The sequence below is a fragment of the Haliaeetus albicilla genome, chromosome Z (assembly GCF_947461875.1).
Source record: "Haliaeetus albicilla chromosome Z, bHalAlb1.1, whole genome shotgun sequence".
In the NCBI taxonomy this organism is placed as follows: domain Eukaryota; kingdom Metazoa; phylum Chordata; class Aves; order Accipitriformes; family Accipitridae; genus Haliaeetus; species Haliaeetus albicilla.
Window position 1 is genome coordinate 45314552 of NC_091516.1, and position 16280 is coordinate 45330831.

The following is a 16280-nucleotide window of genomic DNA, read 5'->3' on the forward strand; positions in this document are numbered from 1 at the left end:
CTGCAACAAAGTATTTTAAAAATAAAATCACTGATGAATGTTTTTGAACAATACTGCAGATTCTTTTGCTCAGAAATTAATGATATAGATGTTCCTTTGAGAGCTTATTTTAAAATTCCAAAATTTTTATCAAAATTGGAAATGCAATATCAAGATGAATTAAAAAGGGAACTTAAGCATTTCAAGTGTGGAGAAATGAAGCATAAATTATAAGCATATGTCACTATGACAAAAAAAATTGTGGTATTACTTATGAAAATATCTTACTCTTTATGTTTTTTCTTCTTGGTTTCACTAGATGAGTCATCTGCAGAATCTTCACTACTTGATGAGTCCTGCAGGTGAAGAAAAAAAACCCAATTCATTATCACAAAAATAATTAAGTACTTCTAACATTTAAAAGATAAATCCGCTCCTACTTTCAAGTTGGAGGCATATTATTCATGTTTTACCCTTTTCATCCCCCACAGTGTAGCTGTTAATGCAGAATGAGATAAAGACTGCTATTGTATTTATCCATCTATGAATACATTGTGCCAGCACAGCTCCAGAGAACATCACAAAAAACCCGTCTTAAAAAATAACCATTGGGCCTACATAAAAAAGCTGTGGTTTAAGCTGCCCCAAGTTAATAAAGATGATGGTTCTATCAAAACCCTAAGAAAATCTCCTACACACAGGAGCTTTCTCACCTTCCACATTCTTTCACATTTAAACACAAGTTTAACAAAATTTTGAGAATGCCATGTTTCTTCTTTCTCTATGCTCAAACAAAAAACAAGAACCCTCTTAGATTTTCCTAAAACCAATCTCATCAGGATTAAGTTTAGATTTAGATTAAGTTTTATCCTGAAAAACATCTCTCAAAGATAATACTTAACAACAGCTGTAAATTAACATGTTTAGGTTTTAATGATGAGCTGCTAAACCAGACAAAAACAGAAATCCAACCAAATGAGTGTGACTGCACTGCACAGTTTTTGTAATGAAGTAGAAAACGTCTGCTTTATAAATAAATTCCATTTCATAGTCACTAGTGTCCTTAAAAGATGTTCTTCCTGCACAAAGTCAACATTTCTCTAGCCTGTGGTTTAGGTTTTATAGTACCCAGAATTCTTAAAATACAAGAATTCTCTTGTAGTAACTGTTACAAAATTTGCAAAAATGTAGTTTTCTACTCCATATGGAATTTTTGAAAACCACAGCAGCTACCTTATATAGAAAAAAGTTGAAAACATCTTTTAGCATTTTAAACTGTCTTTACAAAACTCAAGAAACCAAAAATACAATGCAAGTATTGTATTTGGACAGTATTAACTGCCTATACATCACAGTATTTACCTAAAAATATCACATAATCAAGGCTGCTATAATTTTGGCACAACTCACTTGAAAACAAGTAAGTAGGGATAAGTTTACTTTTCCTTATAAAAATGTCAGTTATTTGAATGTTACTTTTATTGACTAAAACCAGATTTTTACGCACACTTAGAAAATATAACTTGGCTCTACATAATTTTACTCTAACATATGAGACAACGAGATGGGCATGTTTACATTTTAAAAATCTAAATTATGTTATTCACCTCTTCTGAGCCACTGTCTGATGAGGCTGCCTTTTGTTGTTGCTGTTGCTTCTTGAGCACTGCTGATCTTTGCACAGCAAGTATACTTGGACTAGACTTCCAAAACTGAACAGGAATGGAGATGCAAGAGTCAGTTAAACATACTGATAGTCTCCAGTTTACCACATATTACTTTTCCTGAGTAGCATTCCTATTAAAACTGATCATGATTTTATCAATTAAAAAAATTCACTACAAAATACTGCATGCATTAATAATATCAGACAGCTTTTTACAGTAGTAAGATTTCTGCAGAACAGAATGTTATACAATAATTGCTAGGACAATTTCTACAGCACCTTTAGCAATAGTTGTATAGATGTTGTTAAGGTACAACATTTATAAAGTAAGTTTTTTAACTTTTATAAAGAAAATTTTTAAACATTTATAAAGTAAATTTTTAATCCTTTCAGACCACTTAGCTGACATGTTTTTGCTTCATACAGTAATACTGAAGTACATGACCAAAAATATAACAGAATCCTTAACAGTCTTCAATTCTTGTGGTAACTAACATACGACTACCTTTCATAAATATGATCTACCATCCCAGTTAAGTCCATGTAACACAGGAAAGTGCAGGTAATTTTGGCCCACTGGATTTAAGAGATTTCTAAACACCACTTTTCCCTGAATTTAGCCAACTTACTAATGAAGAAAGACAACTGTACATATGCTTGAAATTTTCATTACAATCATTCATTGATACAAGTAAGGTAAGTATTAGAGAAACAATGTAAAAAATAGAATTTCAGAAATAACATTATGTGTGCCTTTGTCTTCCATAAATTCCAGTAAATTAGTGAATGCTTCTTCATGATGAAATTTAAGTAAGCATTTAACTCAAAATACTTACAAATGTGAGAATTTTGAAAGCATCAATTCAAGTACTTATCCATGAGAAGCTTAGCCTGATGTTTAAGACAGCTAAGCACATGCATTCGCTAACCAACCACGTTAAAATTAAAACCACATTACCTCTTTTTGTTCGTTTTTTTTTAAAATTAAAACTGCTCTTGAAACTAACTGCACAGAAAGATTTTTTTTTTTTTAATAATTCCCCTCCCCCCCCAAAGGATTCATATATGTGTTTTGTTTACCTCAGACCCATCAACTTTTGGTGGCTTAGCTTGAATTTGTTTCTTCTCTCTAGATGTGTCAGACTCTGATTCTGACTGAGTGCCTGACTCTGAACCAGAGTCAGAGTCACTGCTGCCTGACTGGCTGCTGCTTCCATCACTACTGCTTCCAGAGCTTGAATCAGATCCAGAACCTGATGCTGACCCAGAATCATCATCTGATCGGCTGCAATGAGAAGTTAGTAGGATATTATACAATTGCCAAGGTAACAGGATTAGAAGAAAAAAGTCGCCTTAGCTTCACCTATAAATCAATTGTTAAGTTAGACCACACAAATGGGTAGCACATAGATGGATGCAGTCAATTAAGTTGAGATGAATAAAGTTAAAAATAAACAAGAAATGAGAATTAAGAGTGTCATCAGATACTCTTTGTGAAGCCTAAAAAAAGCAAGATAAAGCAAGAACAGTCAAATTAATATGGAGGAGTCAAGCAAGGGAAATGAAAGTGGTACAAATGTTTCTTACCCACACAAACTTTCCACCCCCACCCCCTCCAAAATCCTTGTTTAGCTCCATCAAACCCCACATATACATAAACACCTCTTAACACTTAAGTCTACTCCACAAAGACCTGTCCAACTAAAATATAAAAGTTTTCAATCTTTATAGATCAGCAGTACTCCTTAAAAAAAAAATAATGAATTTAGAAGCACATATCTCTCTAACAAAAAAAGCTATGCAGACCCTGTTTTTCTGTTAAAAAAACAGCAGCAAAATTCCCCATGCAGACAACTCTGCATTTGTCACCAATGATATGACTTGTGCCAAGGCGCTTTCCTTGGCATACACTTGAGCTGCCAGATTATTTCACCTGTATGTTCATTTACACATTTAATATACTTAGAAAGCACAGTAATTGAAGATAAGGATTTATTTTATAACCATTCAAAAAATTTGGAAACATTTGATTTTCTACAACTTCACGAAGTAGCCAAGTTAAAATTTTCATAAGATTCCTCATTAGGTTAATACTACCGTATTTCAAAGATACAAGAAAAAACATCAGAATCAGACCACCACAGAGCAAAATAATTTCAAATTATGTACACATTGACAGCAAACACTTAAAAAATCAGAGTAAACATGCAGCCAGAAACAAAAATGATAAAAACAAAAGCTGATATCAAAACCTAGCCTATCTCCACCAGCACAATTCATCTGGCTGACAGTGAGCTGGAGGTGGGGTGGGGGCGAAGAGGGCAGATTGATCATCCTCTGCCCTAGAACATACTTAACTGACAACATTTTAAAACCACAAACCAAAGCAAAATCGCTCCTCTTTCTGATTTTCCCAAGACCAACAAAACTGTATCAGTAAAGAAGAAATGAAGCTATTCATAAACAGACTCCTGTAGACTGCACCTCACTCAGCCATCTGCAACCATCAGCTTTGAAAAAAACAAAGAAAAAAACAAGACCATGGTGAAGCTTCCTTGTTCTGAAGGGCGAGACATGGAGAAACACACTGCTGCTGGGTTTCCTTACACTTGCTGAGAGGAAAAATGGGAAGCAACAAGGCTGCTCCCAAACTTCCTATTTCTGTCATGAAAGGCTTACTTCAGGCATGGTGCTATAACACTAACCTCGTTTGCCAAAGAAAGCAGGGCACCCACTACAGAATATGACCAGAGTTTAAACTGTTTACCAGAAAGTAATGCCACTCCATGATGATCTTCCGAAGAGATCAGAATCACAATTGTGTTCTTGTACGCAAATGTTACCTTACCTTTAATGCTGGGTAAATCAGACCATTAGAAAACAACAGCATTTCTCAGCATAGAGAAGTGCTGTAAGTCAATGTCAGGGGACTGCGGAAGTCAGCACTAACTATAAATGAAGAGAAATAGAAGAAAATTCAGCATGGAGAAACCTTGAGGCACAAGTAAATACCAGCCAGCCACGTCCCAGTGAAAAAAAGCAACCAAAACCATGTAAATCCTACATAATCTTGGAGGAGGGGAAGGGAATCAATACTTCTATGCAGGACAAGGTATGCTCAGAGAGGGCAATAATAACATGGATTACCAAACCTAAAAAAAAGATGAAAAACACTAAGCCAAAAGGATGGTAATTAAGCTGGCTTAAATATTTCTGCAGTAAAATATTTCATACACACTAATATAGTGCTAACCATAGGTTCAGTTGCACATAGAGCCAGAGGCAACAAAGTACCTCTTTTCTAAGGTAGCATAGGGGAAACTGACACTGGAATAAGCCATCTTGGTCAAACAGCTTGCAAATATTATGAGAAACAGGTAAACCAGCTACAGGAGAGAATGGTGGAGAGACCAAAGGGGGGGGCGGGGATAATTCCAGTTTACTTAGATAAGTAAGCAAAAATCACATCAGTTAGATTCACAGTTGATGGGAAATTTTAAGTTGTTTAATGTTCTTCAGCACAGGAATTAAGTGGTAAGTTCAAAACCAAATGGACTGAGATAGGAAAAAAAAAGTATAGTAGACAATGCTAGTTGCTCTGGAGTTGCATGTAAAAAACCAACTAATTCCAAATTTTTTTTTTAATGAAGCGATGAGTTATCTATCATCTAAGGTCTCTGTTAAGTACTTGTCAACAGATGTGGATCATACAATATTCAATATTCAGACAACACAGACTCCTTAGCTTGCCAGCTAACTCTCCACAAAGCCAGGAGTAAGCCTGGGAATTAATTCCCATTAGGCTTATGAGCAAGACCAGCAAAGTAAGAGCTATTTCATAAATCCTGCTTCTCACAATAAATTTGCCTGATTTGGACAAGAGCAGACTAATGCAACCCAATTGTGTATCAACTAACAGTAACATCTGACAGGAGTAAAAATCTTAAAGTCAATATTCAACCACATTACTAATAAACACAAGACGACAAAACAAGCCTGCAGGTAGAAGTAAAAGGGATGGGGAGAGAAAGAAAAGAAATTAACTGTAGACTAGCAGCTAACTGGTACATAGAACAGAGAAAAACAGAAAAATAAAATTTAAAGGCCATAGCATCAATAATGTCTTACTAAGCTTTCTTATCCCAGTGTTACATCAGCACAAGGAAATGGGAAAAGACAAACTGAGTAGCAGCAAGTAATTTTAAAACTAGGGAAAGAGCAAGGACTTGCTAAAACATTTATGAAATCTTAAGATGCTATGGCAGTACTCATACATGCTTAAAAGGAATTCGAAATTAACTAGCAAAAGGCACTATAGGAGTTCAAGCACACAAGACTAGTCCACGTTAGGCAGAGCTTACTTCAACCCTAATCATCCAAATTAATACAGATGTGTTAAACTACACTTGAGTTTCTGCTTGTATATTAAGACAGTACTGAGCAGCACTGAGTGACATGTAGTACCTATAAATCCCCAACAGCTGCAACAGTCCATACATCAAAGGACTTGCTTTCCTCTGAGAAGTTTAAACGATTTGAACCAACAGTAACAGTGATGGGGAACCTGAGGCAAGACACACACCATACACTAAGAGCTACAGGTTAAATGCTCTGTTTTCAGCATAAAAAAAAAAGTTTTTTCAAAATTAGAGAGAAAATTGGTATTTTTCTTTTTAGCACTTAAGTCACTGAACTCAAAGATCAAAAGAGAATATACTTATGCCAAGATCAAAATATCACACACTTCTGGGTGCAGACTGTGTCCTTGCTTTTCCTGTATTTAAAAAGTCTGGTCTAGCATTTCTAATGGTATCTTCTTTCCCAACACTTAACACTAATATGTCATCATTTCAAACTATGATACTGATTTTTTACTCTTATTTTTTAAAAGAGAATCTTACTACTACCTAATTCCAAGTGATCTGATGCTAACACAGAGGTCATCATGAAAAGGCTGAAGAAAAAGGAACTTAGTTCAGCCATTCCCTCTATCAAAGTCACTGCCTCTGCTCTTTTTAAATTTTCTCGTAAAGTAGGGAAAAAAAAAAAACCAAAACAAAAATCCAAACAAACAAAAAACCCCAACCTCATTCCCTAACCAAGCTATCTGGAAATGCCAGCAGTTAAAAACTTGTTGTATCAACACCACAAAAAAAACCCTCTATTGCCTGACAGGACTAGCCACCTATTCAAACAGAAATTGAATGGAAATTTTCAGCCTAAGACTTACTTCTTAATTGTCTCTAAATGTAAGTATCTACAAGGCAGACAGAAAGAAAGAACAGACTTGATTACTAACTGTTTTTTTTTCTTGGTTTTATTCATGTCTTACAGGAAATAGTTTTAGACCAGCATCAGACCAGACTACCAACTTGCCAGACTACTGATCAACTTCTAGTATCAAGGAGCACCTTATTTGTTTTTTAAATAATATTTGTAAGAAAGCAGCAGCAATAAAGTAAAAACATAGACCTATCTAGATTTTTCTAAAAATCAAGAAAGCCACCAAAATATGCAAAGTCTTACTTGGAACAAAGGAAGAAGTGTTACATAAAGAGGATAATAAAGAACTACCTTTGTGTTCACAAGAAAAGGAAAAGTAAAATGGTTCTGTGGCATTTTCTAGCCATGTCTCTTAAGCAGTGTCCATAATGAAAAAATGGGGTACTGAAAATGAAGTCTTACTGAAAAACTGCTGTAGCAGTATTCAGTTTCAACTTGTATTCAGCATATACTAGCAGTCTGCTACACAGTAGCAATTAAACATCCAGAGACCAACCTTTTCTAGCACTTTACCTCTGCAGATATAAAATCACGGGGACATTACCTGTACTTGGCTTTTTGCTTTTGTTTCACATGTAGTGCTGACCTAGACAAAATTTAAAAATGAGTCATTGCGTCTCATTATCACATGAGCAGGACCCAGAGTCGTCCTGCCTCAGGACTTAGCTGAGAAATGTACCTCTGAAAGCCAGCCTCCCTGATGAGAAAGACAACCCATACTTCTGCTAACAGATGTGACGAGTGCCAAGATTAACTAAAGGCTTTACCATCCTCTAAGGAGCCAGATCTTTTAGCTGCAGTATTTGCCCTAAGGTGTTCATGAAAGAGAAACAGCCCTCCCCCTCCCCCGGACAGCCTCACAACACTTCATTGCCAAGACAAAACTACTGGCACAGGAAGACAGTGGTCTCCAAAGAGGGGTGCACGCACCAAGGAGTTGCACAAGTCAACCCATGGGGGTACATGAAGAAAATATTGGAACGTCTATTTAGATTTATTTTTAATCACCCCCCCCCAAAAAAAACCAAAAACACCCCAAACCAACCAAAAAAACCCAAAACCAAAACCACAACAAACCAACAACACAGAAAACCACAACTAAACCAAACCACAAATTCAGCTTTACAAACGTTTAATATATGGATTGACACTGGCAATCTCACTTAGTCTCTATGTCTGAGGGTCATGCGCCACATATGGTAGGTGAGGTGTCCTGGAGGAAATACGTGCTCCACAATGCAGAGGGGTAACAGTTGCGCAGCCACTCCTTCATTCCCTTTCTGTGCACTGTGACATACTGCAGTTTGCTTCTGCCTGGTTAAGTGAATTTATGGATTATATTACTTAGTTTTAACCAAACTAACCCTCACAAAATGGCACAGTGGTTTAAAAAGATTCCTGCAAAGAAAGGGTGGACTGAAGATAACACTAATGCTGTGAGCACAAAGCAACCAGAAAATGGCAGAGCTGACACTTCCACTCCTGTGCAAGCTCTTCATCAGCCACACTGCAAGGTAAAAAACCAATGACAATCTGATTGCATCTGACAAGAGGTTGGACCAAAAAAAAAAAATCAGAATTATCAAGACAATTTGAAATACTGTTAACAATTAACCTTGCACTGAGTGTATATTGTGCCTTGAGATATTAACAATAGTATGAAGCCATCACAATCAGCAAGACATTTGAAAACTAACCATCCAGAACACAAAAACAAACCTCTGTTTTTTCCAGCAGTGTTTCAAGTCATGCATCATGCAATACTCATCCTGTACTTCACAAAATTTTACTAGATTTAATGATAAATGTTTAGAAGGCTCTTTCGAGGTTCTTTTTCCTAAGAGTAAAGGACAAAAATGCCACATGCCATTTGAGAACTTACTTCTTGCTGCTGTAAAAATGGCTAAAATAATTCATAGAAAACAACAGTGACAAACAAGTGCCTTTCTTTGTCAGCAAACACTGTTGAAAGACATATAGAAAACATTGGTGAAGATTTGAAGAAACAAGTATTAGAACAAATCATGCAACGTAGGAGATTTGCTCTATGGTTTGATCGAAGTATAGATGCTTCTAACAAGTCCCAATTTACAGTATTTGCTAGATTCTGTTTCAATGATGAAATGTATGAAGAACTACTCCTTCGTGAGCCACTGAAGGAAAGATGTACTAGAGAAGATATATTCTTAATGGTAAATGACTACTTTAATTAAAAAAAAAAGTTTTATGGAAAAACTGTGCAAGTGTAAGCACTGATGGAGTGGCTGCTTTGACTGGAATAAAAACCAGATTCTAGTAAGAGTGATAGAGATAACACCACACATGAAATTAATACACTACATCAACAAAAAGCAAGCTATTGCAGCAAAGAATCTGGAGCTAGAATTGTACAAAGTGTGAAAAGATGTCACCAGTGTGGTTGATTTTGTGAAAAACAAGACCATTAAATACAAAAATCTTTATATTACTTTGTAATGAGATGGGGAATGACCATAAAAATCTTCTGTACCAAGAGAGGTTCACTGCTTAAAAGCATTGTTGACTTTGAAGATTAGTCTTTGGTGGGGTCTGGGGGGGTTTGTTTTTTTTTTAAACAAACAAACAAGTGTTCCAATTTTGCTGACCTTTTCTGTGAAAACTACTGCTCACCAGCAGTATGCTACCTTGCAGGTATTTTTGAAAAAAAAAAACCCAACCAAAAACCAAACACCCCCCCCCCCCCAAAAACAACCCCCCAAAAAACCAAAAAAACCCCAACCCCCCCCAAAAAACAAAAAAAGCCCCAAAACACCCCCCAGCCCCCCCAAAAAAACCAAAAACCCCCAAAACCCCCAACCCCCCCCAAACCCCCAAAAACACACAAACTCCCCCAACCCCCCCCCAAATAAAAAAAAAACCCAACAACAAGAAAAACAAAAACCAAACACACACCCCCCAAACCAACAACAAAAAAAAGCTAACAAAAAAACCAAGCACACTTAGTGTACCCCTTCCAGGTGAAAGTGACATTTTAACAATGAGAAAGCAACTGCTTTCCAAAAGAAACTTACACTATGGAGAGAGCATTTTGAAAACAGATGTTTGGAAAGGTTTCAATCATTATGTGATTTTATTGCCCAAAACAATGCGTGTCACCTGTAAAAGCTTTTATATCTATACACTTAAAAAGTTGGAGATAGAAATTTCTAACCTGTTTAAAAAAAACTTCCAAAAAGCTTTACTGGGTTTTGAACCCATTTGTTGAAAACATGAAACTGCAACCCCTTCTGATTAATTTGCAAGAAATTACTGACACTAGGGCAGATGAAAATTTACCAACTTTTAAGCCAAATTTTAAGAAAAACCTTTGCATAATTAGTTGATGGGATTGAAAAAATTAGTATCATGATTTAGTAAGCACAGTTAACAATGCACTTCTTCCATTTGGTTCTGTGTATCTTTGCAAGTTATGTTTTTCAGCTATGCCAGCCATTAAAACCAAGAACCAAAATTAACTGAATTTAGAACCATACCTTCAAACTACCATATCACAAAGCATTGAACCAAGATTTTAATAAATATATTTATAATTTTAGTGAGTGAAAAGGGGCGTTTTGCCATTAACAAAGTAAAATATTTTCAAATATTATTTAATCTTTATGTCATCCTTTGAAAATTTCTTTTTTTTGTGCATGTATTATAATGTAGCTATTAGTACAGCAGTACATGTATATAATTTATAAGTGACATACACATACATTGGAGCTGCATGCTCAAATATTTTTTTATTGGTAGGAGTGTGCAAACAAAAAATTTGGAGACCACTGCACTAAGGGATAAAAAAAATAGTAATGGAGAGAATCCTTCTCTCTAACCCAGACACATTAAGCAAGCCTTGGCTATTAAAAATGAACATAAATCTAATCTTTTTCATGGGACTACCTACAACCCTCTTCCACATGAGCAGTAATTCAGATTAAGTCCTAATATACTAGATGCTAACCCTAAGAGTAAAGATGGAATTATTTAAGAAAAGGTACACACATTTACACGCGCACATGCATTCAGGAAAATTTACATCTGCCATCTCAAGGGGAAACTCAGGAACAAGGAACTTAGAAGTTTCCCTTTAACTGCTCCTACCTTTGCTCTGAGTTTCAGCAATTTTCACACAATTCGGATAATGGTACGAGCAGTAGTATGAGTTACTTTCAAAACACTTTTCAGTCCTCACCAGTATATTCACCTGCTGGTGAGGGTTCTACAAGAATAACTTTTTCTGACATTGTTATTGCTGCCCTCTTCAATCCCCCCCCGTGGTGTCAGTACTACTCATAGAAGGAACAGATTCAGCTTTTTATTAGCCTCTGTTTTCATAAACATTCTAAAGGACTGATGAAGAAGTGGAACAAACAAGCAGGAGTGAACAGGCAGTATTTCTTAAGACTGCTGTCCTGAAACTGAGGTATAAAATAGTGGAAATCAATACAGAATTTAGGGGAAAAAAAAAGAAAAGATTTGAAATGAAAAAGGATTTTTTGGTAGTTTTCAATTTTAGGACACAAACATTCCACACTGCATCATGACATACTGCAAGTCTTTTTTCCAAGTGCTTAAACTGCTACATGGTGTAATACCTTCTCCCCTTCCCATGGAGTATGGCATTGCTGACGTGACTAAGAAAAAGGGCAACAGCATGCAGAACTCCTATTACACTGTGGTGTCTACCAGCATCACTGGAAATTTAGACAGCTTGTTTGCCAGAGTTTTTAAAATGTAACTATTTGAGTTTTTGAAGTTCATAGGAAAAGACATACAGGATACAGAAGTTTCATACAGATTTCTAGTAGCTCAGATGACATTTTCTTGATCTGCTGAAATGGATACCCTAATAGCCAGCTATAAGAAGGCAAAACCAATCATAATCAGCTCGAGAGGTCTACAAGTTTTTCAGAGCTTGAAGACAAGCAATCTCTTATTTTAACAAATTGTATCAGCAGAATTCCAGAAATGGTTTAATATTCCTTGAAGTGGAAAAGGAGGTAGAATCTAAGAAGAAAACATGTATATTTTCTATAAATAATCAACGGAAGCTACCATTGCAAACAAAATGGTAAGTGAGAGCACTTCACACTGTATTAAAATTTGACTTTTAAAACAGTTGCTGCATTAAAGACAAAGCCCCATTTGATAGCAAGACAGGTAATCCGCATTAAAGAAACAGAACCTAAGTTCTGTAATAAATATGTTAAAACATAAATTCAGGGAGATAACAGTTGTGAAGTAATCATAAGACCCTTGGTCACCTTCTTTTTGACCTTTGCCTATGGAGTTCTTCAATTTTCCCCTCATTTTTTGAGGCATAGTCTATAAGCAATTCCTTCTCTAGCTAAAGAGCTTTAAGTATTATCTGATGTAGTCTAGCTACAGTCCATAATTTGACTAACTTTTCTTGCAATGAGTAATGCCCATTAATGCAAAGTAGCACCACTAACCTCCACAAAATTAATCACCTGAACTGGCACTACTAATTACCAAGATTCTGGTATCGTATCTCTAGGGGTAGGATGCAAGGAACATTAAATATTTCTCAACCAAGGATTGGAATACTGTCAAAATTACCTGTCACCTGCTGTCTAATGCTGTTACGTGAGTATTATCTCAGGAACAGCAATTCTGATCCCCCGCTCTTCAGAATTCCCCTTATAGAAAATGTACGGCAAAGTGCATTATTTCTTGCCACTTTCTCTTCCCGTACAGGCCAGGGTCATTGCCTTTGCTTAAGATGCTTTTACTGGAAACAGTTCAACAAAAGGCGTACCCACCATGCTGTGGACACCTGGGGTAGAGTAAGACAGATGGTTTAGGTACAACTTAACCAGCCTTTTGCCTGTGCATCTGTATCCTCTTTTCTCCTTCTTCCAAAAAAGCCTGATTAATACTGAAAAGTAAAGAGAAAATCTCCAATATTTTCAGGTAGATAGCATAAATTAGGATCCTCCTGTTTCTCCCTTACCCTTTCTGAATACAGTCAAGACAGTCTCTCTGCAGGACAATCTAGAGCTGGAGCCTACTTTCTTTGTTCAACTCTTCCAGTAGAAAAGTCATACATAGCTTAAACATAATCAGAGAAACAGTCAGCATCCAACACTTCTTTCTCAGTCACCTGTGTTTGTCAAATTTACCCTATTCCACCATGCCACATTATGTCTTCCCTTTTCTCTAGACTTGTATCACTGTCCTCTGCTTACCAACTCTATTTTGAGGCCTAACTTGTTTTTTCCCCCTACCTTTTTCACTGATGAATGGGCTTCCAAGGAACAAAATGCCAACAGAAATTATAAACACCACCACAACTAGATAAGAAAGTGTAGATGGAAACAACAGGGCAAAGCAAGTTAAGCTACAGAATAGAGGTGTTGTTAATATAATGTATACAGAAATACAATATTTGCTAACATTAACTGTTGAAGACCACTTGTGCTCTTGTAGGCACTTAACTCCATTACTCATAATGGAACTCCTGCTTTTTAAGTCCCTCTTCTAAAAATGTATCACATAAGCCTTCTTCTCTCCCCTGGCTCCAAGCAAATTATATATACTACTTACTCAAAAACAGAAAAAAACGCAACCAAAAAACCCCCAGTAAAATCAAAACAGAATTATCTGTTTAGAGGTGTTCCTGAACAGGAAACCTTACATAACATTCACTGTACTTTGTTCAACTGAAAAAAGAAACCAACAAAAAAACAAACCAACAAAAAAAAAAACCCCACCCCAACCAAAACCCAAAACTAAACAAGGACAGCAATACCCAAGACTGTACAAAACAGTGGGGCATCATAAGGCTATGGAAATAGAAACAAACATGATGGATAAAGCAATAATGATCATCTCTTCAGTACTGTTGGAGCGAGACTATTTCTCTGTCATGCAAACAATCCACAGCAATGATGATAAAGTTAGCTGTCAATAATAACCTGCAGTAGCAGGCAAGCCACAGTATATACTAAAAATGAGTAGCATGTTCTCAGGATGGGATTTCTACATGAAAAAGTATAGTTTCATGCAAGTTGACAAACTGAGGTGTGAAGTCTATAAAGAGCACCTTCCAGGATATGTAGTCAAGAAACCTCTCTCAGCCCTAGCCCTTGAGTCAAGTAGTTGCATTTGTACAGCAGCACACATCAAATCTGATTTGGTAAGGAAGTTTGATGCACTGAAGTAATTTGTCTGTTCTTTTTTTATAAACACTGTATCTGGATACTTCCTACATATTCAAGATGAATTTATGCCCGAATGCAATATTTATTTACAAACTATTTTGCCAGCAAAGCAATATAGCTTAATGAAAGTACTCAAGGAGATAATTTTTCATGTTTGTTTTTACCTTTTTTTCCAACCCGCCAAATAACTACCTATTAATAAAAATAATTAATAAATACCTATGCAATCAAACTGGAGAATGCTTTTGGGAGATGACAGGCTTAAAAAGACAGATCACTGAAACAGATGAAAAAAGCAAGTACCCTGTTATAGAGTCATTAGTTCTTTTCAATAGTCTTGAGTTTTGCTTCACTAGCCTACCCCTTAAAACAAGGTGCCCCTGACAGGATCACACAATGAGGAACAAAGTCTGCTCATTTACACAAGGCACTAGGAAGACAAATCATAAGATGGAAAGCTACACAAGTCACATTGTAAAAGAACTGACTGAACATTTGGACTCCTGTGTAAGGTCTAGGTTAACAATGGATTCAAGAGCAGATAATTTATCACCACTGATTTCAAGCGCATTCATTAGGTTAAGCTACCTTAAGAATCTTTGGTTTTAAGAACAGCAGGAAAGAGAGTAACAATTAGAGCAAAATAAAGTTCAACACACTACCAAAAAAAAAAGTTTACTTTCTGCAGGGTCTTTGAAAAGCGTCTGAGATAACAGTGGATTGTTTGGTTTGGGTTTTTTGTTTGTTTGTTTTCAAAATAAACCAGAATTTGAAGGAAGACAAGCATTTGAATATGAAGAGCCCATTCAAAATGTGCAGAAGTAAGAGACACTAACTGCCCAACTCTTAAAATTGCAAGTTCACAAATAAGCTTCTTTAGGCAAATGCTATATAAGTGTTTTTCAGTTTTATTTTTAAAGAAATCTTAACTATTTAATTTGATTTAGATGCATAAGGAAGATTTATCTTCATTATCACTGCCAGTAGAAAGCAGAAGGAAAAAAGAGTATGAAGTTCAGGCTACCAAGTGTTATTTCCTGTCCTCAGCTATTGCACATGAACTCAATTGAATTTTCCTTACAGGAGCTAACAACTCAAAGAGATGCATTATATTTCCACTCCTGCAGACTATGATTTCCTGCCACTTCTATAAACTTTCCCCAAAGCAAAGGTATCAAAACTACACTGATCATCAACAAACTTCTATGACCCTATGAACCACACTACAAGTCTTTATCTCAGAGCCACAAGTCACACATCTTAAGAGCACAAAAAAGCTCCAGGAATCGTTCACAGGCAGGAAGTATCAGTGGTTCCCCAAAGGTTAACTCTTCTGTTGTGCAATGTGACCATCCTTGCACATGCAGTTCCAGGGGCAACACGATGATGTCTCTACCAGAAGCTCCTTGTAGATCACCAGCAAAAAAGTATTAAATGGAATTTAATAAAAACAACAACACAAGGAGCCACATCTGGATAGGTCTGGTGTATACACTGCCTGTATCACAAAACTTCACTCTGTCTTGAGGAATGAGAAAAGCTCACATCAACTAAAATTTTGAAACTCTTAGAATGGTGGAATTGAATCTAAAATACGTTGAACAGGTATTTGCCAGCCAGTTAGGTTACACAAAGAAGTGAGGGGGGGAAGTGAGTGAGCAGCTGCGTGGTGCTTAGTTGCTGGCTGGGGTTAAACCATGACATGTAAGCAGCTGTTTTCTGCTTCCTGCAAAAACAGGAGCACAATACATTCCAGTCAGCTACTGTCCAGTTAAGCTGCACTCAGCACATCCCTTTTTACCTACAGAGAAGGAAGGCTAGCTCAAGCCCTCCATACCTTGCTCTGCAGGAAACATCAGAAGAGCAAAGAGATGGGAAAATCAGATTGTTATTCAATTAGCACCAATGTTTCACTTCTGCAGTCCCTGTTTTACCTGGAGCTCACCTTGCAGTACAAGTAAAACTGCTCTTGCTGATTAAGCTTTCTTATAACTATCTAACCAGAATGTATTTATTCATATTCAAGTTTGCAACAGAATGCTTTCAAGAACACTACACAAAGATGCTTTGCTTGACTTAAGAGTCAGCTTCTCAGAGTAGTTATAAAGTTGTGTCTACACTCACTTGCTGTCCAGGTGAACAGTATC

At 36.4% G+C, this 16280-nt stretch overlaps 1 protein-coding gene across 1 annotated transcript in view; it reads right to left on the reverse strand.

The window, feature by feature from the left end:
* The window catches only part of CHD1 (chromodomain helicase DNA binding protein 1), a 56719-nt gene that overhangs the window by 34845 nt on the left and 5594 nt on the right, over positions 1-16280 (reverse strand). Inside the window, exons 3-5 of the mRNA XM_069775753.1 lie at positions 2726-2930; positions 1587-1691; positions 268-335 (exon numbers count right to left, since the gene is read on the reverse strand). Of these exons, the coding sequence (XP_069631854.1) occupies positions 268-335; positions 1587-1691; positions 2726-2930 (378 nt within the window). The remainder of the gene's footprint in view (positions 1-267; positions 336-1586; positions 1692-2725; positions 2931-16280) is intronic.